The sequence below is a fragment of the Lynx canadensis genome, chromosome A3 (genome assembly GCF_007474595.2).
Source record: "Lynx canadensis isolate LIC74 chromosome A3, mLynCan4.pri.v2, whole genome shotgun sequence".
Classification (NCBI taxonomy): domain Eukaryota; kingdom Metazoa; phylum Chordata; class Mammalia; order Carnivora; family Felidae; genus Lynx; species Lynx canadensis.
In genome coordinates this window covers 65,596,725-65,620,039 of record NC_044305.1, presented here as the reverse complement: position 1 = coordinate 65,620,039, position 23,315 = coordinate 65,596,725, and the positions used below count along the sequence as shown (strand labels likewise).

At 45.1% G+C, this 23,315-nt stretch overlaps 1 protein-coding gene across 1 annotated transcript; it reads left to right on the top strand.

Moving 5' to 3' along the window:
* Window positions 1-451: 451 nt before the first annotated feature.
* On the top strand, window positions 452-22,316 carry ATP6V1E2 (ATPase H+ transporting V1 subunit E2). Its single transcript, XM_030310531.1, has 2 exons — window positions 452-2,962; window positions 21,369-22,316. The coding sequence occupies exon 2, from the start codon at window positions 21,472-21,474 to the stop codon at window positions 22,150-22,152; it is 681 nt and encodes a 226-aa protein (XP_030166391.1). The 5' UTR covers window positions 452-2,962; window positions 21,369-21,471; the 3' UTR covers window positions 22,153-22,316.
* The last annotated feature ends 999 nt before the right edge of the window (window positions 22,317-23,315 follow it).

Here is a 23,315-nt window from a genome sequence, read left to right as displayed (position 1 = left end):
ACGGGGCTCTGCCGCCGCCTCGGTCGCTGCCCGGATCCCCGCCCGGGCCCCGGTCGCCGCGCCCGCCCGCTGCCCCCGCCGCTCGGCGCCCTCTCCCCGGCCCGGCCTCCCCAGGAGGATCCGCTGGATCATAAGACTGGCCGGCCCCAGGGGAGACGGCAACTTTGGGGAGGGCAGTGGAGGGGAGGGGCCAGGCGGCTCTCCCCGCCCCGCGCGGGTCCGGGCCCCCTCCCAGCTGGGCCCCGGAGGAGGGCGGGCCCAGGCGCCTCCCCGAGAGCCGGCCGCCAACCCCGCGCCCCCGCCGGCCGGCTCCGCGCCCCGCGCCCGGGGCCCCGCCCGCGACCGCCGCTCAGCCCTGCCCGCTCACCCTAGCTTGACTCCCCGCGAGGGCTGGGGAGGGGGTGAGGGGGAGGAGCCGCGGAGCTGGGGCGGTGTGCGGTGGCGAGGGGGTGGGGGGAAGGTGAGGCTGGGGGAGGAGGCCGAGAAGGAAGCGCTCGGGAGGAGCCGAGGGCTCCTCGCGCAAGTGCCCGCAGCGCCCGGAAGCGTCCAAAGGCCCGGTGCTTGAAGAAGCCTAGGAGGCCTCTTGGGGAACCACGACGACTTCAACGATGACGCAATAGTCATGCAAAATTATACATGTATATTTAAACCCCACCCGGAAGGTAGGATCCATCCTATCGGCCTCTAAGTGCACAACAGAACTAGAAATGGGGAAGGAAGAAAGGCCAAGAGGTTTAAAAAAAAATTTTTTTTAAGGCGCGCGAGGTGGTGGGGGAGGGGTTGTGGTGGACCACCACAGCTGGCTTATTGCTTGGCACACGCCCCCCCCCCCCCCGCCCCAGTAACAACGCAGGCTGTTCACAGCACGAACTTGAATCATTTACTTTGAAACTGGTGCCGAAAGGAGTCACAGCATCTTGAACCTCTGAAGCAACCCTCCAACAGCCAGAAAAAGGAGACCCTGTGGGGTCTGGATGCGGCAAATGTACCCCTGCGTCCTCTGGAGGCAGCATTCTCTGAGGTCGCTTTGCAGTCCCGAGTGTCCTTCGAAGTGGTGGATTGTGATCCCTGAGGATACCCTTGCTCTAAGACTTGGCCTGTGATCCAGGGGGCAACTTCTGACCCCTGCCTGGGCAGAGCTTGGAAATACTGTCTGTCCGGGTCCTGTTCACTGACCTACAGTGCTGCTTTGACCATTAGGCACTGGAGGAGAGGGCAGGGGAGAGTGCCAGGGAACCACAACCTCCCATCCCCTGCTGAATGTGAGAAATGGCTTTCTTTCATTGATTCACAAGATTGGAAAATGCTATGTTGAAAAGCTGTGCAGAGGTCAACTGGACCATCTCCCTTAGCTCTCTTGAGGTTGTAGATGAGCAAACAGACCTAGAGAGGCAAAGTGGTTATCCCAAAGTCTTCCAGCTAATTCCAGCATTCAAAGACCTGGAGCGTACTTTGGAGAATGTCCCCATGCCTCACTTCCCAGGACTCAACTCTCAAACCCCAAATCTGATTTCCACTGTCCCAGAAAGACTTCCTGGATTATTGGAAGGTCTTTGTGGAGTCACACTGAACATCTCACCAGACCCCTCCACATTTGGGTCTAAGTGTGGGTGTTGGCATTGCCCCACTACTTTAGATTATGCAGTGAATCTGGAAGATAGTTTTTGTATTCTGAATGACAGGTTAAGGAAGGCAGGACAGGGCCTTGAAATCAGGTCTTGGTTCAAGGCCAGTGTCTGCCACTTCCTGTGAGAGGGGAAGAAAGGAGGATTTGCCCCCTTTGCCTACAGGACCATTTCTTCAGGCAGCATTTGTAGAAACTAATGTTCTAAAAGGAAGGTCTATCAGAAGAGGTTAAGAAGCTACCAGAGTACCTACAGCAGGGAGAGTGCATTTGGTCGCAGCTCTGATACTTGTTAGTGGTGTTACCATGAACATGTGACTTCTCTTCTCCCAGCCTCAGCTTTCTCATCTATAAATGTGAACTCATCTGTGGAATCAGGTCTCACCCTTGAGAACTCTGGAGGCTTTCAGAATGTGTCTGGAGAGATCCTGGTAAAAACTTTGGGACAAGGAGAGAAGCAGTTGCTGGAGACAACGGGAAGGCCTTTATGAGGGATGACAAGGTCTGTCCTGGGACTGGAGGATAAAGGCTTCCCTGAGGCTTCCCCCATTCAGGACTCCAGCCTCTCGGTTCTTATAATACTTCTCAGAGGGGGCAGATATTCACTAAGGATCCAAGAAACTGGAGGATCAGCTCCGGAACCTTGAAGGATAGTGGGAACCCAGGTTCTGGATGCTCTGGGAGAAGCTCTGGGAATGTCAGAGCACCCCAAGTAGGGAGCTGATATTGGATGAATCATGCAGTGGTGACTTCATTGGCAATGGTGACCTCATCCCTTTGGCCCATAGAAGAACCCAGACTGACTGCCAGGAATACTTAGAGTTCTGGTCTGATTCCAACCAGTGCGTATGTGGACGGGTGGGGGCATTATCCTGGATGCCCCAGGTCAGCATGTGGATGAACTGATGGGTTAGCCGGCAGGACCAAATAGATGTCAACAGAAAGCTTACTTTCCAACAAGCAAAGAAGATAATACAGTGGTAAAAACAACAACAACAACAACAACAACAACAGCAAAAGCCAGCTTTCACATTTCAGGGATTGCAGGGACAGGAAGCAACTTTGTTTCTAAGCATCCGCAGACTCTGCTGGCTATTCTCCCTTTGAAACTGCTAATGTCGAAACACACAGGTCTGTGTGTGAACAGTAAAATCTCTACTTAGCCTTCTCCTCGTTTCTCTCTACTTCCTCCTCTGCATTGATTCATCCTGTATTTCATTTAACAAGCATTTACTGAGGTCTACTAGATGCCAGGCTTTATTCCTGGACGCGGGATGAAGAGCTGGAAAGCCACAATCTCTGGAAAGAGAGGAGGAAAACAAACAGATGAGCAAACAGGTAATTACCGTATGATGTGGTCAGTGCTGTGCTGGAGGCTAAGAGGAGGCTTCTTGAAGTGCAGAGAAGGCTGTTGGGTCTGGGTGTGCTGAGGAAGGATTCGAAGAAGGGTATCACTGGCTTGGGTTTAAGGGGCTAATAGGAGTAAGTTGAGAAAGGCTGGGAAATACAGCCCTGCACCAGGATAGGAGGAAACAGTACACAACTTTTTGGGATTGGTGAGCCATCTAGGGTGAACAGGGTACAGGATTAGTGGTGCATGGGAACTGGTTTGTATTAAATTGGGAACTTAATTAATTGAGAATTTGCAGAGCTGTGTATTGTGCTCAGGTGCTGTCCGGGTACTTGGTACTCGTTTATATGAGCACACGAGATAAAATTTGTAAAGAGTATCTACTGGGTTGTCTTTCCAGAACAGCACCATTTGCTTCTGCTAAATGTTCTTTCTGATTTATTCTCTGTGATCATGTGGTTTAAATAGAGCTGCCATCTTCTTACACATCCTGCCCCTGCCCCTGCCCCTGCCCCTGGTTGATTAGCCCTGGGTGGGTGCCTGATCCAACATAGGACAGTCAGAGCCATTCCTGAAAAGCTTGAATTTGGGATTCAAAATAGGAGTCTCCCTTGTTCTATGAACTAAACTAGAAGATGTGAGCCTGGAAGCTGTTGGCCATTCATGTTTCACATTCCAGCCATTCACAAAATATCCAATCCAAGAAAATAAAGCTAAAATGCAGAGAGAAACAAAAATGGAAATATAAACCCTCCCTTACCACCATCCCCTCCCCAGAAAGGCAGAGAAAGTACAGGCTATTTGTGAATTCTGCTTCTCGTTATCCCTGAGACCCTGTTGTACTATTTTTCTTCAGTTGGTCACTTGAGTTAATGAGTTCTTCCTCCCCTTTTATCTAATGAGTATGGGGTCATTTTCTGTCACTGGTAATCAAAGGAATCCTGCCTGTTGTTGAAGTAGATGATGTGTAGAGAAATGAAGAAATTTGCCCAAAGTCACACAGCTGGTAAGTGGCAGAGATGGATTTCAAAATGATCTGTCTTCAAAGCTCAGCTCTTTCCCATGTTGCACATGAGGGAGGCATCAAAAATTTTTCAGTAGGAAAATGTTTAGAGCTCTCTTTTGAGAAGATCACTCTGGCGGTGGTGTAGAAAATAAATTTGGAGGGGATGAGAGCAAAGGCAGAGACCATGAGAAGGAGAGAGATCATGAAGGTCTGAACCAAGCATCACTGTGAAAATAAAGAGGAGGCCGTGGGGACTGGGGATATGTAGATGACAGAATCCACTGGGCTTGGTTAACACAGCATCCAGAAGAATAGGATAATTCTGAGGCTTCTGTGTTGTTTCCATTGACGTTCTGCCTCTCTTTTACTTTATAATCTCCTGTTTTTATTTTTCTCTACCCTTTCTTTGGGCTTCTTGCTCACTTTTCAAACCTTTCCCATCTCCTCTTCCTAACAATGTGACCACCTGCCTAAACCAAGCTGAGAGTAGAACCCCAGAAGGACAGTAAGGCTTTAAAATATATTCATTTTTTTGGTCATTTTGTTTGTGTCTCTTCACATCTACCCAAGAAATGGAAAAATGGATTCCAATAGATCATTTGGTATCACGGCTAGGATGCTTTTGGTTGCAAGAAATAGAAAAGTCAACCCAATTGGCTTCACTAGCAAAGGAAGTATATGGGCTTCCTTAGTCAAAACATTCAGAAGTTGCTTGAGCTTCAGGCATGGCTTGATCACAACTCTGGCTCTATTTTTTTCTACACTTCTCTCAGGTTTTCTCTTCTCTTTGGGTCAATTTCCTACTTAGGTTGGCTTCCTTCCTGAAGGATAAGTGGCTGTACCAGGTCCAGGCATTACACCACACTGCCCAGGAGAGAGAGCTTCTCTTGACTCACTCATCACACAAATGACTCTTGGATTTCCTCTGAGCAGATCAGCTTAGTTCATCCCTGACAGCACGGTGGCCAGCAGGATATCAGATTGTTGTTACCTTACACCTGGGCTACTGCCCATCCCTGAAACCATTGCTGTGACAAAGGGTTGGGACTACCCTGATCTGGCCTATCAGGCCCCACCCGAAGCCCATGGAGGGAGTGTGCACTGGGGAGGCAACCAGCAATTCCATTCCATCAGGATTATTGCACACCTGGGGCGCCTGGGTGGCTCAGTCGGTTGGGCGACCGACTTCGGCTCAGGTCATGATCTCACAGTCCGTGAGTTCGAGCCCTGCGTCGGGCTCTGTGCTGACAGCTCAGAGCCTGGAGCCTGTTTCAGATTCTGTGTCTCCCTCTCTCTGACCCTCCCCCGTTCATGCTCTGTCTCTCTCTGTCTCAAAAATAAATAAACGTTAAAAAAAAAAAAAGGATTATTGCACAACAAAGTTCCTCGGTCTCTCCAAGCTACGCTAGACATAAAAAACTTTAGGAAAAGCACAATTCAAGATAAGAGGGAAGCGAGAAGGTCCAAGTCAGATCTGTGATTTGTTCCAAATTTCAGTCAGTTGGTTTGTCAATGCATGAATCTATATGCTCACTCTGGATCCCTAATTCTTGGCTTATAGTAGGTACTCTTCTCCACCCTCTGAACCTCTTTCTTAGAATTATTGGCAAGGAGGTAGAATGGTTATCTTCCTTTTACCCGGGCCACTCTTATCTTCTGTTGTTCTTTCCTCCATTGATGCCCAGTATCTTCAGATTGCAGCCTCTTCTCTCCCCAGGGCTCCCCCGCTTCCCAGACTCCACGTGGCCCACTTTATAGCACCATCCCATCTGCCATACCCAATCCTCTTTTCCTTACCATCGCTAAAACCTCCTGTCAGCACCCTTTTTTCTTAGGGCTCTGATATAATGTACCCTGCACAGTTTTTTCGTTTTTTGTTTTTTGTTTTTGTTTTTGTTTTGAGCTAAGGTGTTAGTAATGGCTTAAACATTGCGCCATTTGGTCGATGGTCCTTAATGATCAGAACAGTAAATAAATCCAATAGGATTGGCTCACTTCTTGTTATGGTTCTAGAATGTATCTAGATCCTTTTTTTTTTCCAGTTCATTACATACCAGAAACTCAGAAGTATGCCCCACCCTCTGAGAATTTTGGCTCAAGAACCATTAATAATATTTTGCCATCTTCATTCCTGTCTTCTTCTGCAACCTGAGGTCAGGAGACCGGTCATTAGAACTGATAGTGTTACTACCAGTTGCTGAACTGTACAAAAGGCCACTTCTCTAGAGGTTGCTTGTATGGAATACGCATATGATCTGGCAGTGGCCCCCTCTCATAAGCTCCAAAAGAGACTGGATCGCGGATCCCTTTTCCAGAAACAAAATGAGTGATTTTATTCCATGCTCCAGTACTGAGTGCCAGAAAGCCATCCAAGATTCGCTAATAGTTCCTCCATGGTGGATGTTTTGGCTGAGCATCGCAACCACCTTTTGAATTGGGGGAATCATCCACTTCATGAGTCTTGGTGGGAAGAAAAGCTCATTCCTTATAGAAGCTGAAAATCACAGACTTGCTTTCCTTGCCAGACTCAAGAGCGAGTGCAACTAGAGTTAAACACAGGGCACACTCTGTGTGGAGGTTGCAGCTTTAGCGGTGGGGACACAATTTAGTTCCTGACACAGGAAGTGGCACCTCCGGGTAGGCAGTAGCGGTGGTGGTTGTGGTATAATTGAATTCCTGGTGCAGAAGTGACAGTTGTACACACTGATTGTCTAGAGTTTGGTGGCAGCAATGGTACCAGAAGTGGTTTTCTCATCAGAACAGTGTCTGAGGCACGTGTTGGGCATAGTTCCTATAAAGACAATCTTGAGGGGTGGCTGGGTGGCTTCGTTGGTTGAGCGTTCAACTCTTGATTTCAGCTCAGGTCGTCATCTCTGGGTTGTGGAATTGAGCCCTGTGTTGGGCTCTGTGCTGAGCATGGAGCCTTCTTAAGATTCTCTCTCCCTCTCTCCCTGTCTCCCTGCTCACACTCTTTCTCTGTCTCAAAAAAAAAAAAAAAAAAAAAAAAAAAAGACAGTATTAAACAGCTTCTCTGGCCCTTCCGCAATCCTGTGAGCTACCATGATCCTTTGAGCTTCCTTGTCTGTTCAGTCAGCCACAGACAGCTTCTGTTTCTTGAGAACCTAGCCTCTTGAGAAGGGGCTGGAAGAGCACATCACTATATTGAATGTGCTTCCACGGAGGAAGTGGAGATTCCCACTTCTACCATACCCAAGTAACTTCTCCAAGACTACTTTTTTGTCTTAGTCTATTCAGGCTGCTATACCAAAATACCACAGCCTGGGTACGTTATAAACAGCAGAAACTTATTTCTCATGGTTCTAGGCACTGGGAGTCTGGGATCAGGACACGAGCATGGTTAGGTGAGGGCCCTCTTCTGGGTTGCAGACTTCTTGTTGTACCCCCACATGGAGGAAGGAGCGAAGGAGCTCTGTTGGGCCTCTTTTATAAGAGCACGAATCCCACTCATCAGGGCTCTGCCCTCATGAATAATGGCTTCCTAAAGGCTCCACCTATTAATACCATCACATTAGGCATTAGAGGTGAGGGGGACACATTTGGCCTGTGATACATTCCTAATGCAAGCTATTCGAAAATTGCACAAAATATATAAAATCACTGTTTTCAGATATCGGACAGCACCTACCACAGGACTGTGATTCCAGAAAGAAAGGAAGGAAGGAAGGAAGAAAAGAAAGAAAGAAAGAAAGAAAGAAAGAAAGAAAGAAAGAAAGAAAGAAAGAAAGAAAGAAAAAGAAACGAGGCAAGCTCTGTTGTCACCTTAAATTTTTTGCTGGAAGTACTTTCTGAATTGCAGCACAGGGAGGGGGAACCTAAGCAGACCATAGCGGTCTTGCTGAGTGAGGAGTTAGCTGAGAAGACTTTTCAAGGCAGAGGATCGGAGAGGAAAGACTATAACAAGGACTCCAGGACTATCTTCATGAAAGTTGCTAACACTAAGTTGCACGTACATACAGTGAAACTCCTCAGTGTGAGCTAAACTGCCAAGGGAGCATGGGCTGCTTTCCAGGACTCACACGAGGCTGGGACATGTTTGACTTTCAACCAGCCAAAGTGAAGAGACCTTGTTGAATGTCCAGAAAATTCAGTAGAAACTCCAGGAAAGTTATACATTAGTAAAAGGGCTAAATTAGCCCCAGAGTAAAAGTACCTCTAGATGTCCCCTCAACAAAATTTATAAGCAAGTCTCATAAAAAATAAGTTCATCCGTGATGACCAAGACTGCCAGCCAAAACAAATTTCATGATTTGTTTAAAGGACAATGACAAAATACAGACATTCAGCAACATAAGATTCAGAATGTCAAGAATGACCAAATATGCAAAAGGGTAGGGAAATGTAATCAGGAGAAAAATCAGTCAATAGAAACAAACCCAGAAATGACAGATAATAAAATTAGCAGATGAAGACTTAAAAAGGAATAAGAAATAAACATTATATATTATATATTATATATATATAATATATAATATATAATGTTTACTTGTTCTTGAGAGAGAGAGAGGTAGAGAGCAAGCAGGGGAGGAGCAGAGAGAGAGGGAGACAGAATCCCAAACAGGCCCCACACCATCAGCATAGAGCCCAATGTGGGACTCAAACTCACAAACAGTGAGATCATGACCTGAGCTGAAACCAGGAGTCTGATGCTTAACCAACTGAGCCACCCAGTCACCCCTATATATATAAGAACTTAAAGGAAAATGTGAACATGGGGAGGAAGGGAATCTACATATAGAGAGAGAACCATACTGAACTTCTAGAGTTGGAGAATACAATACCTGAAATGAAAATTTCACTGGCTAGGCTTAAGAGTCTAATGTTCAGCAGATTGAACATTGTAGAAGAAAATATCTGTGACCTTGAAGACATGGCAATGGGAACTATGCAGTCTAAAGCATGGAGACAAGAAGACTGAGGAAATAAAACAAAACATGAAACACAGTAGCTGTGTCCTAAACTGCAGTTCCTGAGACCTTCAGTTAAGGGTGGTAATTCCCAGCAGATCCCATAGGGGCAGGGCTAACTTTCAACTCCTTTGCGACAGTGTGGCCCAACAGGTTGTAAAAGTACTGAAATAATGTCACGTTGGTTGGTAAATGCCCCTTGCCCTGAATCCCCCCACCTTGCCCCCATCACTCAAGTGATGTCTCCCTCTGACGTCCTGACTCAACATCTAAAGAGTTAATGCCTACCAGAGTAGAGGTCTTTCAAGACCCTTTCCCAAGTGAGGCAGGATCACTCTGGTTGGTTAGCTGTTAAATATAGTGAGTGTCATCCCTGATTAGGGGGTGGGTTAGGATTGTGGGGGCCTGCTCCAGTCACCTCTCTGAGTAGAATAAACTCAACCAGAGGACCCTGGGTGAAGGGTGAATTCCTTTAAATAACTTACATTTTAGGAGTTCTCGTGGAGTTTTGTGTTCCAGGAGTGTGGGCAGTACACAAGGAGGTATCCCTCTGGGCCAGGTCACTGCAGAACTTCTTCGATCTTCACATGCCTGTCTCCTTTGTCTGAAAGAGGATCGCAAGTCCTATGGTTGTGATGGTCTGTGGGGGAGATGATTTCCTCATCACCCGTCATTCATCTATAGGCCCAACAAATTGTTGTTATTAAGCTACCACTGTGTACTCGACTCTGTGGGAAGTGTTAAGATGAGTATAGAGGGGTCAGAAACAGCACCTTCTCCCTCAGGGTCATTGCGGAAGTCCCTATGCACGGTGAGGGACAGAGTTGGATGGATCTGTTCTCTTCCTTGTAAACCGGAACCTTCCCTGTGTCAGGGGTTGAGCTGTGTCTCTCAGCGGAGCTGAGGCCAGTCAGGACCTGTAACAGTGAGAGTTAAATCAATAGCAAAGCAGCACTTGGCATCCGAATGTGTCCCCTGAGCTGAGGACTGGCAGCAAACATTGCCCCTGTGTGTTTCTGAGCAAGTAGAGCACCTACACTCTCTTGGGACTGTCCCTGACCGTGGCTCACAGGCTGGAGGCTTGGCCAGCCAGCTCTCTCCGAGGGCTTGTTGCTGACTTAGCACTCACCCTTGGCCTTTTTGGAGGCTTTCTGGGGCTGACTGCTATCCTGTGCCTACCTCCCCACAGGCAGCCCAAGGAGTGTGGTTCCAGGAAGGACAGGATGATAGGGGCCCTTTGGTCAGGGATGGAGCCACAGGGCTTTTCTTTCTGGGAGAAACCAGCACTGAAAACCTTTTAGCTATGCAACTTTGAAGCAAATTGCTCTTGGGGAGAACCTGACTGCTTTGAAGGAACCGTCCTGCAGATGTTTGGAAAGGACAAGTTAAGTTGTGAATTCTTAATATACATTATTTGGGGAGGGATATTTCTTACCCCGCCCGGCTCTCTCATTTATATAACCTGCCTGGCTCCTGTTGGCATTAGCTCTCTCCGGCCCCAACCAAAGCCTGCTTTGCCACGGGGATGGAGTTCCTGGAATAAAGCCGTATGAGGCCCATCACTCCTGAGCCACCGAAGCAGAGATGAAGCTTTATGGCCACTTCTGATTTTCTCTCTGGGTGGCTCCTTTCACTTTCTGATAAAATGAACTCTCTGGCTCTTGCTTTCTCTCTCCCCAGCTTGCTTCAGAGGGAGCAGAATGTATAATGCCTGCTTTCCTACATCTTTACCCTGAGCTGAATGGCTCAGTCCTGAGCACAGAGCTGCAGCAAGTGCCACCAGGGCCAGACCTTGAGTCACCAAAGCTGTCGGCTCTTCTACCACGTCTCCTTCCATCCCCAACCTCCCTTCCTGTGGTCTTGTCCGAGCGCTCATCCACGCAGTCTTGACCTGGCATTTGGCTGATAGCCAGACTCTCCTGGCTCCGTCACCACCAGGCTAACCTTCCTAAATCCGGGTTTGGCCAAGTTACAGCCCTGCTCAGACACCTTTGATGGGTCGCCCTTACCTAATGTCCCGGCTCTCAATCTGACATTTTCAAACCTTCCCCAGCTGAACTCCAACTTCTTTCTAGATATTGCTCACTCCCCCTGCCCCTGTAGGCCTGCCTGCTGCTACCAAACCAGTTGTCCTGCACATCCTCAGCGTCGTGCCTTTGCCCACAGCATTCTCCCTCTCCGGACTACCTCCCTCTTGCTGAGCATTGAAATTGTCCACCCTTCATGCCCGTCTTGACTCGTCCCTCCCGGATGGCCCCTTGCTGGCCCCTTGCTCGTAGGACCACTCCTCCAGCTGGAGCCTGCAGCCTGTGTTCTTTCCTGGCTCTCATCCCAGCCCATTTTGGTCCCCAGGCTCCTCTCTACATTTCTGAGCCAAGAAGGTCCTCTCTGGAAAGTCCAAGATGTTGCCTGGAATAGGATGTCCATGTAGACTTGAGTGATTCTTGTCTCTTTGGATGAATTCTCCTTAAGGAATACTACCAGCTCGCTACCTTTTCCAGGGGACCTGCCTCCAAAGTGAGGTGTCTGTTGTCACGGATGGTATGTGTCAAAGCACTCACCACACAGTTTACCTGCCTGAAGGGCAATACATTATAGAAGAATGCCTGATGAGCTTGGAAGGGGGGCTTAGAACCTTGATGCACTTAACTTCATTCACTTAACTTTCTTGCAACTGCTGATTCTGAACACACCAGGCTGTAATGTGAGGACCTGCGTGCCTGTTCCTTTTCCCCATTACATCGTGGGCTTGGGAGACATGGCTGATGTCTGCCTTGTTCTCTATCTCCGGTGCCTGGCACATAGTAGATGTTCAACACACATTTCTCGAACAACAACAACAACAAAAAGCCAGGGATGCCCCCTCCCCGCATATTTAGTATTTGAAATTCCCCCAAAGGAGTCATTATTCTTCTAAATTTCCTCACCCACTTCCTGGGCCCTGCAAGTTGCCCCATGCTCCAAGCTCTGGAAATCCCCTTCTCTCCCTCACCCTGTCATCTCTAAGTGTCTGGAGGCCCAAGTGTGGAGCTTCCTGTCTTTTGGCTAGGGTAGGGAGCCCACACCCAGACGTGTACATCTGCCCTCAGACTTGCTCACAAACCCCAGCTGGAAGGAAGAACCCTTCCAGGGTCTGGGCATGGCTCCAGGCTAACAGATGCACTTTGCCCACCAAGCACTCCTGCCTCCCCCTCCTCCCTGTTGTGGTTTCTGGGGATGCCGCACTTTGCCAGGGTGCACACAGGCCACGTAGGCGAGGGTGAGAGAAGAGAGATTTCCAAGTGCACACTTCATCTACGGATCCCTCCTATGCCTGTGGATATAAAATCAGCAGTTTCAAAAAGTCTCCTTCCCCAAGGTCAGAAGGAGGGGTTTCTGGGGTGTTAACAAGGTTCATTGCTCGACCTGGATAATGGTTACAGGATATTTGCCTCATAATAATTCATTAAGCCATGTGTTTACATTTTATATGCTTTTTTGAATGTGTGCTGTATTTCACAATAAAAAAGACACACACACAAAAGAAAGTTCTCCCCCTCCGCCCAGTGCTCCACTCCCAAGCTCTTGATCCAATCGATCCCTGTTTAACCAGAGCCTGTCTTCATCCAGCCCCTGCTGGAGAAGGAGCTTCTTGTCCTCAAGGAATTTCCTGGAGGAAGCAAAATAACTGGAGCAAGAAAAAAGACACGAACTCCGGCTCTGAATTATATCTGGAAAATAGGCCATGCTGTCATTATTTGGAAGAGTCCAGAGGTCAGGGGGTTGGTGGGGCTCAAACTGGGTCTGGAAATATGGGTGGGATTTAGGTAAGTGGAGAGAAGCAGAGGAGGGCCTTTTAGCCAAGAGAATGGCGTGATCATAAGCTGTTAGGTGCCGGGGGGGGGGGGGCACGACGGTGCCTGCGTGACTCAGTCAGATGAGGGTCCGACTCTTGATTTCCTGTTGGGTCATAGTCTCACGGTTCTTGAGTTCGAGCTCTGAGTTGGGCTCCATGCTGCTGGCATAGAACCTGCTTGGGATCTTCTCTTTCCCTCTCTCTCTGCACCGCCCCCCCCCCCCATCTCTCTCTCTCTCTCCCAAAAATCAATAAATAAACTAAAAAAAAAAAAAAAAAAAAAGCTGTTAGGTGAGACTGAGCCTGATGTGTTGGCCAGGAGTGGGCAATGAAGAGACCCTGGTGCTGAATAGTTCATGAGAGTCAGACTGGCTTAAAGAGTCTTAGATGCTGCCCCCAGCCCCAAACATGGGCAAGGTGGACACCATTGCAGTGTCCACCATTGTTGCACCATTGCAAGCCTGCGTCACTGAGCCCTCAGCAAGAGCAGACATGTGCGTTTCCCATTTCTTGGTTCGTTTTGCGCTTTTGCTCAAGCCACAGGCCCATGTGGGCTCATAATCCCCATCCCAGACAGACTGGAAGTTCTATCTGCCAGACACATTACACGGCACCGCATTCTTGCAGAGATGCTTGCTCAATCCCAGATTTTAGCCCTGCTACCCCCACCCTGCAGCTGCTGTTAAATCCAGCCTGATAAGCTGTTTAGAGGTAGGAGTACAGGCGGAGGCAGGCACTCAGCATGACAGGTTCAGGGACGGTCGTGTGTGCCAGTGTGTGAGGTGACTTCACACACCCCCTGCCCAAGAGCCCTGGAATTCAGGACTTCACCCAGCATGGCCAAGGATGTGGCTCATCACCTGAGACAATGGGCAAGGGGGCCACACGGTGTTGGGAGGTTCCCAGGCTCCAGGCAGGGCTACCAAGTTTCATACAAGGAGGCAATACTCAGGTGTGGTTCGACTTACTTTAGGGAGCAGAAGTCACATCAGTCCTAAGTACTCTACATACACAAAGAGCAATTGTGACAGGCACGAAGCCTAAAGCAGAGAAGAGCTAATAATGGCAGTAGTAACAATGATAGCGCCTGCCAAGCACGAAGATGAACCCTGCGCCTAGCATTAAGCTAAACATCCCCTTCTTCTGTTTGATCCTCACGATGATCCTATGATGTAGACGCTATTGCTATTTCCATCAGACAGATGAGGAAACTGAGGCTTTGAGGTGTGAGCCGCTTTCCCAAAGTCATGGAAATGGTCAACGCAGAACTAGGATCTGAATTCCAGAAGTTCGACTCCAGCACCCACACTATGGAAGCCGGTGATGCCCACTTAAGCCCTGTTTGCTCTTGGAAAGGACGTCCTCCTCACAGACTAGAGCAGAGCCCAGCAGCCCCTGTGGTGGGGGTGGCACCCTAAAGACCGACTGGCAAGTTTTGCTTACTCCGGTTTCTTATTCAACAACCTTTGGATTTGGCTTCCCGTGTGACTCGCATACAGAGAAAGAGGTTGCGATCTGCCAACTTGACAGCTGTATTTTTCATTAGTCAATTAACAAGCTGGCTGCCTGGGTTCACACACATATCTGTGTCTGCAGGCTTGGATAAAGTGAGCCCACCCCAGAGCCGAAGCCCACCGTGTGCCAACTTAATTGCGATTCCGAGGGTGCGAGGGTAGCCCCCAGCCTGGCCTGTGTGCCAAGGAAATCCCTCTTGGCGTCCTTTTGGCAGGCTTGGCCAGCTTTCCCCAGTGACAGCCTGGCTCTTTGGATTCGAGTTGCCTGGTCAGACCGCGAGGGTCCTTTGCAGAAAGAAGGAAGCAACAGTGCCAGGTTCCAGGGAGCGTTCCAAGTTCCACATTCCGTGCACAGACTCCCGGCGCCAGAGCAGAGGCTGACCCTTGGCAGGACACTGGTAAGGGTTCGTCTGGTACATTTTTCCCTCCACGACATAACCTGGGGCTTCCTGGATCTCCCGCTCTCTGCTTTCAATCCCAAAGCTGGTGACCAAGCAAGGTTACCCAGGAAGACTTAAAAAAATCATTTCATTGCCTTATTTAGGAGCAGAGAATGTTTTGCTCTGTTTACAAAAGTGCAGTTTTTAAAAAATCACATCCTGAAATAACAGGACAGTTTCTTAGACTTTGAACCAAAGTAAGTTTTGGTCTTCGTCACAAACATTGGGTTGTTTTACCACCAAACTTGGTGAGTGGTGCATCTTTCTGGGGCAGCATTCCAATTTTTTTTAATTTTTGAATTGTGGTAAAATACACAGAACATGAAATCTACCCTCTTAATACATTTTTAAGTGTACAGTACAGTATTATTAACTGTATCTACGTTGTTACACAGATCTCTAGAATGTTTTCATCTTGACTGAAACTCTACACCCATTTGCCCATTTTCCCTAACCCCAGCCCCTAACAACCACCATTCTGCTTTCTGCTTCTGACTTTGACCACTTTAGATACCTCATGTAAATAGAATTATGCAGTATTTTTCCTTCTGTGCTTGACTTATTTCACTCAGCAAAGTATCCTCAAGATTCATCCATGTTGTAACATATCATAGGATTTTCTTTTTTTTTTTTAATTTTTAAATGTTTATTTTTTTTTGAGAGAGAGAGAGAGACATAGAGAGCAATCAGGGGAGGGGGCAGAGAGAGAGGGAGACAGAATCCTGAGCAGACTCTGTACCAGCAGCACAGTACCTGATGCAGGGCTCGAATCCACGAACTGGGAGATCATGACCTGAGCCGAAACCAAGAGTCGGATGCTTAACCAACTGAGCCCCCCAGGTGCCCCACTTTTTTTTTTTAAGGTTGAATAATATTCCATTCTAGGTATATACCACATTTTCTTTATCCATTCATTGGTGGTGGAAGCACATTTAGATTGTTTCCATATCTTGGCTGTTGTGAATAGTGTTGCAATGAACATGGGAATGCTAATATCTCTTCAAGATCCTGATTTTAATTCTGGGTAAATACCCAGAAGTGGGATTGCTGAATCATACGGTAGTCCTGTTTTAATTGTTTGAAGAAACTCCGTGCTATTTTTCATAGCTGCTACACCATTTTACATTCCCACCAATAGTGCACAAAGGTTCTAATCTCTCCACATCTTTGCCAGCACTTGTTATTTTCTTTTTCTTTCTTCCTTCCTTTATCCCTCCCTCCCTTCCTTCCTTTCTTCCTCCTGCCCTCCCTCCCTCTCTTTCTTTCCCTTTCTCCCTTTCTCTTTTTCTTTTCTTTCTTTCTTTCTTTCTTTCTTTCTTTCTTTCTTTCTTTCTTTCTTTCTTGATAATGGCCATCCTAACAGGTATAAGATAATATCTCATTCTGGTTTTTATTTGCAGTTCCCTGATGTTAGTGATACTGAGCATTTTTCACATACCTTCTGGGCATTTGTATGTCTACTTTGGAGAAATGTCTAATCCTTTGCTCATTAACTTGTTTCTTTTTTGTTTGTTCTTTGTTATTGAGTGGTAGGAGTTTCTTGTATATTTTGGATATTAACCCCTTATCAATTATATGGTTTGCAAATATTTTCTCCTATTCCATAGGTTGCCGTGTTGTTTTCCTTTGCTGTGCGTATTTTGAGTTTGATGTAGTCCCATTTGTCTATTTTGCTTTTATTGTCTGTTGCCTTGGTGTCATGCCAAGAAATCATTGCCAAGACCAATATTATGAAGATTTTCTCCTATGTTTTATTCTGGGAGTTTTGTACTTTTAGGTCTTATGTTTAAGTCTTTAATACATTTTTAGTTGATTTTTGTGTATAGTGTGAGATAAAGGTCCAATTTTATTCTTTTGCATGTGGATATCCAGTTTCCCTAGCATCATTTGTCAGAGAGACTGTCCTTTCCCTGTTGTGTGGTATTGACACCTTTGTTAGAGATCATGTATGATATATGTGTAGGTTTATTTCTAGGGCCTGTATTCTGCTCCATTGGTCTATATTTGTGTCTTTATGCCAGTACCATACTGTTTTAATTACTGTAGGTTTGTAATATGTTTTGAGTAAGGCCCCTGACTTTGTTCTCTTTCAAGATTATTTGGCTATTCAGGGTCCTTTGTGGTTCCATATGAATTTTAGAATTTTTTTTCTTTCTTCAAAAAAATGTCATTGGGACTTTCGTAGAGATTGTATTGAATTTGTAGATGGCTTTGGTTAGTATGAACATCTTGATATTAAGTCTTCTAATCCATGAACATAGGATGTCTTTACATTTATCTGTGTCTTAATTTAGTTTCTTTCAGCAGTGTTTTGTAGTTTTTAGTGTACAAGCATTTGGTGTCCTTGGTTAAGTTCATTCCTAGTATTTTGTTCTTTTCTGATGATATTTTAAATGGGATTCTTTTCTTTTTTCTTTCTTTCTTTCTTTCTTTCTTTCTTTCTTTCTTTCTTTCTTTCTTTCTTTCTTTTTGTTTTTTTAGTAGTAGAAATAATAATAGCACTTATTATGTTCCAAGGCATTGTTCTAAGCACTTTACATACATTATCAACTGGCTTCATCTTTTTTTTCTTCCAATATGTAACACAGTGTTATACTAGTTTCAGATGTACAATATAACAAATCATCAACAATTCTATACATGTCTCAATGCTCATTACTCTTAATCCCCTTTATCTATTTTACCCACACCCCACCAACTTCCCCTCTAGCAAGGACCAGTTTGTTTTCTGTATTTAAGCGTCTGGATTTTTGTCTCTCTCTCTCTCTCTCTTTTTTCCCCTGTTTATTCATTTGTTTTATTTCTTAAGTTCCACATATGAATGAAATCACATGGTATTTGTCTGTCTCTGACTGATTTATTTCTCTTAGCATTATACTGAATTGTTGCCTTAATTTCCTTTTTGCATCATTCATTGTTAGTGTATAGAAACTGATTTTTGTATGTTGATTTTGTATCCTGCAAACTTGCTGAATTATTTTATTCCAACAGTTTTTTTTGTGGAATCACTGGGGTTTTCTAGATACAAGATTATGTCATCTGAGATCATTTTACCTCTTTTTTTCTGATCTGGAAACCTTTTATTTTTTTCTCTTGTGTAATTGCTTATAGCTAAGACTTCCAATAGTATGTTGAACAAAAGTGGCAAGAGTTGGTATCCTTGTTTTGTTCCTGACCTTAGAGGAAAGACTTAGATCTTTCTTACAGGAAAGACTTAGATCTTTTGGTTTTTCACTATTGAGTATGAAATTGGCTGTAGGCTTTTCATATATGGCCTGTATTAAATTGAGGTAATTTCCTTCTATTCCTAGTTTTTGAGTGTTTTTATCATTAAAGGATGCTGAATTTTGTTCAATGTTTTTCTGAATCTTTTGGAATGATCATGTGATTTTGTCCTTCATTCTGTTAATGCGGTGTATCACATTGATAGATTTTTGTATGTTGAACCATCTTTGCACTGTGGGGATAAATACCACTTGGTTATGGTGTATGATTCTTTTAATGTTCTGTTGAATTCGGTTTGCTAGTATTTGTTGAGGATTTTGCATCTATGTTCATTGGAATACTGGCCTATAGTTGTCTTTTCTTGGAGTGTCTGGCTTTGGTATGAGGTTAGTACCAGCCTCGTAAATGACTTTGGAAGTGTTCCCCATTCTTTAGTTTTTTGGAAGGGTTTGAGAAGGATTAGCATTAATCTTTAAATTTTAAGTAGAATTCTCCAGTGAAGACCATCTGGTCCTGGGCTTTTGTTTTTTGAAAGGCTTTTGATTACTGATTCGATCCCCTTACTATATAGATATGTTCAGGCTTTCAGTTTCTTCATAATTCAGTCTTGGCGAGTTGTATATTTCCAAGAATTTATCTATTTCTTCTAGTTTATTCAATTTGTCAGTGTATAACTGTTTATAGTAGTCTCTTATAATCCTTTTTTATTTTTGTATTTCTGTGACTGCATTAGTACTCCTTTTTCATTTTGATTTTGAGTCTTCTCTGTTTGTTTTTTAGTCCATCTAAAGGTTTGTCAATTTTGTTCATCTTTTCAAAAACCAACTTTTAGTTTTATTGCTTTATTTCCTTTATTTTGCTAATTCTGGGCTTAGTTTGTTCTTTTTCTAGATCCTTGAGGTATAGAATTAGACTGTTTGACTATCTTTTTTAAAATTTTTAAACAATGTTTATCTTTGAGAGAGAGGGTGAGTGGGGGAGAGGCAGAGAGAGAGGGAGACACAGGATCTGAAGCAGGCTCCAGGCTCTGAGCTGTCAGCACAGAGCAGATGCAGGGCTCTAGCTCATAGATGGTGAGATCACGACTTGAGCCAAAGTGAGACGCTTAACCCACTGAGCCACCCAGGTGCCCCTTGACTATTTTGTTTTTAATGTAGGCATTTACTGCTATAAACTTCCCTCTTAGTACTGCTTTTGTTGCATACCATAAATTTTGATATATTGTATTTTAATTTTTATCTCAAGATATTTTCTAATTCCCCTTCGGATTCTTCTTTGACCCATGGGTTGTTTAAGAGTGTGTTGTTTAATTTCTCTATGTTTGTGAATTTCCCAGTTTTCCTTCTGCTATTGATTTCTAGTTTCATTCCATCATGGTTAGAAAAGATACTTGATATGATTTCAATATTTTTAAATTTGTTAAGACTTGTTTTATGACCTAACATGATCTATGCTGAAAAATGTGCCATGTGTGCTTGAGAAGAAAGTGGATTCTGCTGTTGTTGGGTAGACTGTTCTGTGTATGTCTATATGTCTGTTAGGACCATTTGGTCTATATTTTTGTTCCAAGCCCTCTGTTTCCTTGTTGATCTTCTGTCTGGATATTCTACCCATTAATAAAATGGGGTATTAAAATCTCCTAATATTATTGTGTTGCTGTCTATTACTCCCTTCAGTTCTGATAACTTTCACTTCATATATTTGGGTGCTCTGATATTGGGTGCATATATCTATATTTATAATTATTATATCTTCCTAGTAAAATTATCTTTTACCACTATAAAATATCCTTCTTTGTCCCTTGTAACAGTTTTTGACTTAAAAACTATTTTATATGACCTAAGTATGGCCACTCCTGCTCTCTTTTGGTTACTATTGGCACAGAATATCTCCTTCCATTCTTTTGTTTTCATCCTATGTGTGTCCTTAAATCTAAAGTGAGTATCTTAAAGACAGCATGTATTTGAATCTTAAAAAAAAATTTTTTTTTAATGTTTATTTATTTTTGAGAGAGAGAGAGAGAGAGTGTGTGAACAAGAGAGGAGCAGAGAGAGAGAGAGAGAGAGAGACAGAATCCAAAGCAGGCTCCAGGCTCTAGCTGTCAGCACAGAGCCCGACATGGGGCTTGAACCCACAAACCATGAGATCATGACCTGAGCTGAAGTCAGATGCTTAACCAACTGAGCCACCCAGGTGCCCCTTGAATCCTTTTTTAAAAGAAGGTTACCTATTCAGCCACTCTAGGGAGTTTACTCCATTTACATTTAAAGTAATGACTGATAGGGAAGAACATGCTATTGCCATTTTGTTCATTGTTTTCTATATGTCTTGTAGCTTTTTTGCTCCTCTTCCTCTCCTGCTGCCTTCCTTTTTGTTGACTGGTTTTAGTGATGTGTCTTGATTCCTTTCTCATTTTCATTTGTGACCATGGATGTCCATTCCCTTTTTCCAACATTGGGGTGTTTCTTCAAATAAGTTTTCTGTCACTGGAACTCCCATATTGCATATATTGATTCAGTTATCAATATCCCATATGTCCTTTAGGCTTTCTTAAACTGTTTTTTTTAATGTGTATCTCTGACTGGATAATTTCAAATGACCTGTCTTTGAATTTGTTGGTTTATTCTTCTCTAAATTAAGATTGTTGTTGAACTCCTATAGTGAATTTTTCAATTCAGTTACATTCTTTAGCTCCAAAATTTGTTTGGTTCTTTTAAATATTTTCTATCTCTTTGTTGCTAGTCTTATTCTGTTCATGTATATTTTTTCTGAGCTCATTAAGCATCCCAGGAAGGCTTTTTAAGATGTAGATTGTCAGACCCTATTGATAGAGATTCTAATTCAGTAGTCTGTAGTGGGGCCTAGAAATCTGTTTTTCTGAAAGTTTCCCTAGGTGATTCAAATGTACACTTCCAGTGAAAAGGTGAAAAGACTACCCCAACCCCTCCCACTCCCAGTTCTCTCCAAGATGTCATCATCTGTCTACTAGTATTCTGCTTTTTTGTATTAGTTGAGGGGTCTTGAAACCCTTCTGCCTCTAGACAGCCTTCCTGGATTGAATCCCATCTGACAGTGAGTTTCTTATACTTCTCCCCAGCCCACTCCAGACCAAAATGGACATACACTTCCCATTTCTGTGTTAATTTGGTTTTTCATCCCTTCAACTTGCTATTTGAGTCTTAAGGCATCACTGTCTAAAAATCTTCTGGACTAAGCATACCCTAATTTTCTAATCATTTGATGATGCAAAAGTGTTGAGTGTAGCAGAGGTAGAACTCTGGAAGCCTGTGTTCACATCTCTTTTCTTATAGGGTATGATCTTGGACAGGTTGCTTTTCCTTCCTGGGTCTCAGTTTCCTCATCTGTGAAATGAACAGTGATGGATGATCTTCGCAATCCTTCCTTTTGGATTCTGACTCTCTCCTTCCTTCCCTCATGCACTCCATAGCTAAGGAAGTGAAACTCCAAGGTCATTCCTGAAACGCAGTCCTAAATCAAAGGAACCAGAGGGACTGCCGGTTCTCCCTCTGCCTCCCTTTCCAGGAACAACCATGGCTTTGAGTGATGTCGATGTGCAGAAGCAGATTAAGCACATGATGGCTTTCATTGAGCAGGAAGCCAATGAGAAGGCCGAAGAAATAGATGCCAAGTCTGAGGAAGAGTTCAACATTGAGAAAGGACGTCTTGTGCAAACCCAACGACTGAAGATTATGGAGTATTACGAGAAGAAGGAGAAGCAGATAGAGCAGCAGAAGAAGATCCAGATGTCTACCATGAGGAATCAGGCAAGGCTGAAAGTCCTGAGAGCCCGAGATGACCTCATCTCAGAGTTGCTGAGTGACGCAAAGCTGAGACTTAGTGGGATTGTGGCAGATCCAGCAATCTACCAGGAGCTGCTGGATAAGCTAGTGCTTCAGGGTCTGCTCCGACTGCTGGAGCCCGTGGCGATTGTACGCTGCAGGCCACAGGACCTCCTTCTGGTGGAGGCTGCAGTGCAAAAAGCCATCCCTGAATACATGATGGTCTCCCAAAAATGTGTGGAAGTCCAAGTGGATCAAGAGGTGCACCTGGCTACCAACACAGCTGGAGGAGTGGAGGTCTACAGCGGCAATCAGAGAATAAAGGTTTCGAATACCCTAGAAGGCCGACTGGATCTCTTAGCCCAGCAAAAGATGCCTGATATACGAAAGGCTTTGTTTGGAGCCAATGCCAACAGAAAGTTTTTTATATAAGCCTCTGAGAAGGGAAACTCATGTTGAATTGTCCAGCCATAAAAGCCTAAGTTATTAGGGCAAAGGAAACTAGTAATGTTTCCTCCTCTTTGCTGCTTTGATAGGATTCTATCTACTTTCACGAAATAGCCTTTGAATGGCTAAAGGCATTGTATTTTGGAATAAAACCTGAAAACGCTTAGAAATCTACTTCTGGTTTATCCACACATACCGCATCTTCTGGTCAATTCAACAGTCTAGATGGAAGGGAGTGAAGACATCTGCTCTTTAGCTTGTCCTTCAGATGAGATGGGCATGATATTAATGGCTTGTGGGTCTGAGTGCTCTAAAGATTGTCAATATTATCTGAAGTGTGTTTTCCTTCTTTTCCTTCAGCTTTCTGTGCTTCTGTAATTTAATGGGATTTAGAGAGCTTTCTCATGTGTACAGGGTGTATGAGCAGCATAGTTACACATGGTTCCATGAGCAGAAGAGCCCGGCACTCAGGGTTTAGTGCTCTGTAGCCAAGGCCTTGAAATTCTTAGTTTTGAAGGTGTGTATTACAAGTGAAACCTGATGGGTCTTCAGAGCCTGTGCCAGGGGCTTGGAGCCTTGGCTCATGCCTGGTACCAGCTACTGAAGCCTACCCTCCTCCCTGGATGGGTTCTTGACCACTCACTTCCCAGCTTGCTGGTGCCCTGAGACCCAGCCTCCCCCTCCCTCACCCAGGGAACAGTGCTGCTTTCTGCCTTTGGTGAGGGCTGGTGTGGGCCGGTGTGCATGGAGGGAGGGTCAACGGTGTGTGCATGTTCTGTAAAATCTTAGAGGTGGGCATGATGGTTGCCATTTCTGCCCCAGAATGGCAGATCCATGGCACATTCAGCAAGTGAGTTGGTGAGGGTGAGTCTCTTGCCCACCAGATGCTAAGCACATCTGGGTGTGGAGGTTTAAAGACCCTGGGATTCACCTGTCTGCTGTGGGTTGGGTTGGCCAGTCCACTGTAATGGGAGATGTCTGGCTTAACCTCCCTGACTCCAGCCAGGACATAGCACGTGGACCTGGGGGCTGATGGGAAGATGGACCCAGCAGCTGTCAAGCTTGCTGGGCCAGAGTCTCAGATTGGGAACTTCAGGAGCTTTGAGGGGCTGCACTTGCCCCGGAAAGTCTCCCAGTATCTGATGGAA

What these genes read in the sequence shown, in the direction of transcription:
- ATP6V1E2 (XM_030310531.1), top strand. Translation starts at nt 21,472, where the DNA reads ATGGCTTTGAGTGATGTCGATGTGCAGAAGCAGATTAAGCACATGATG.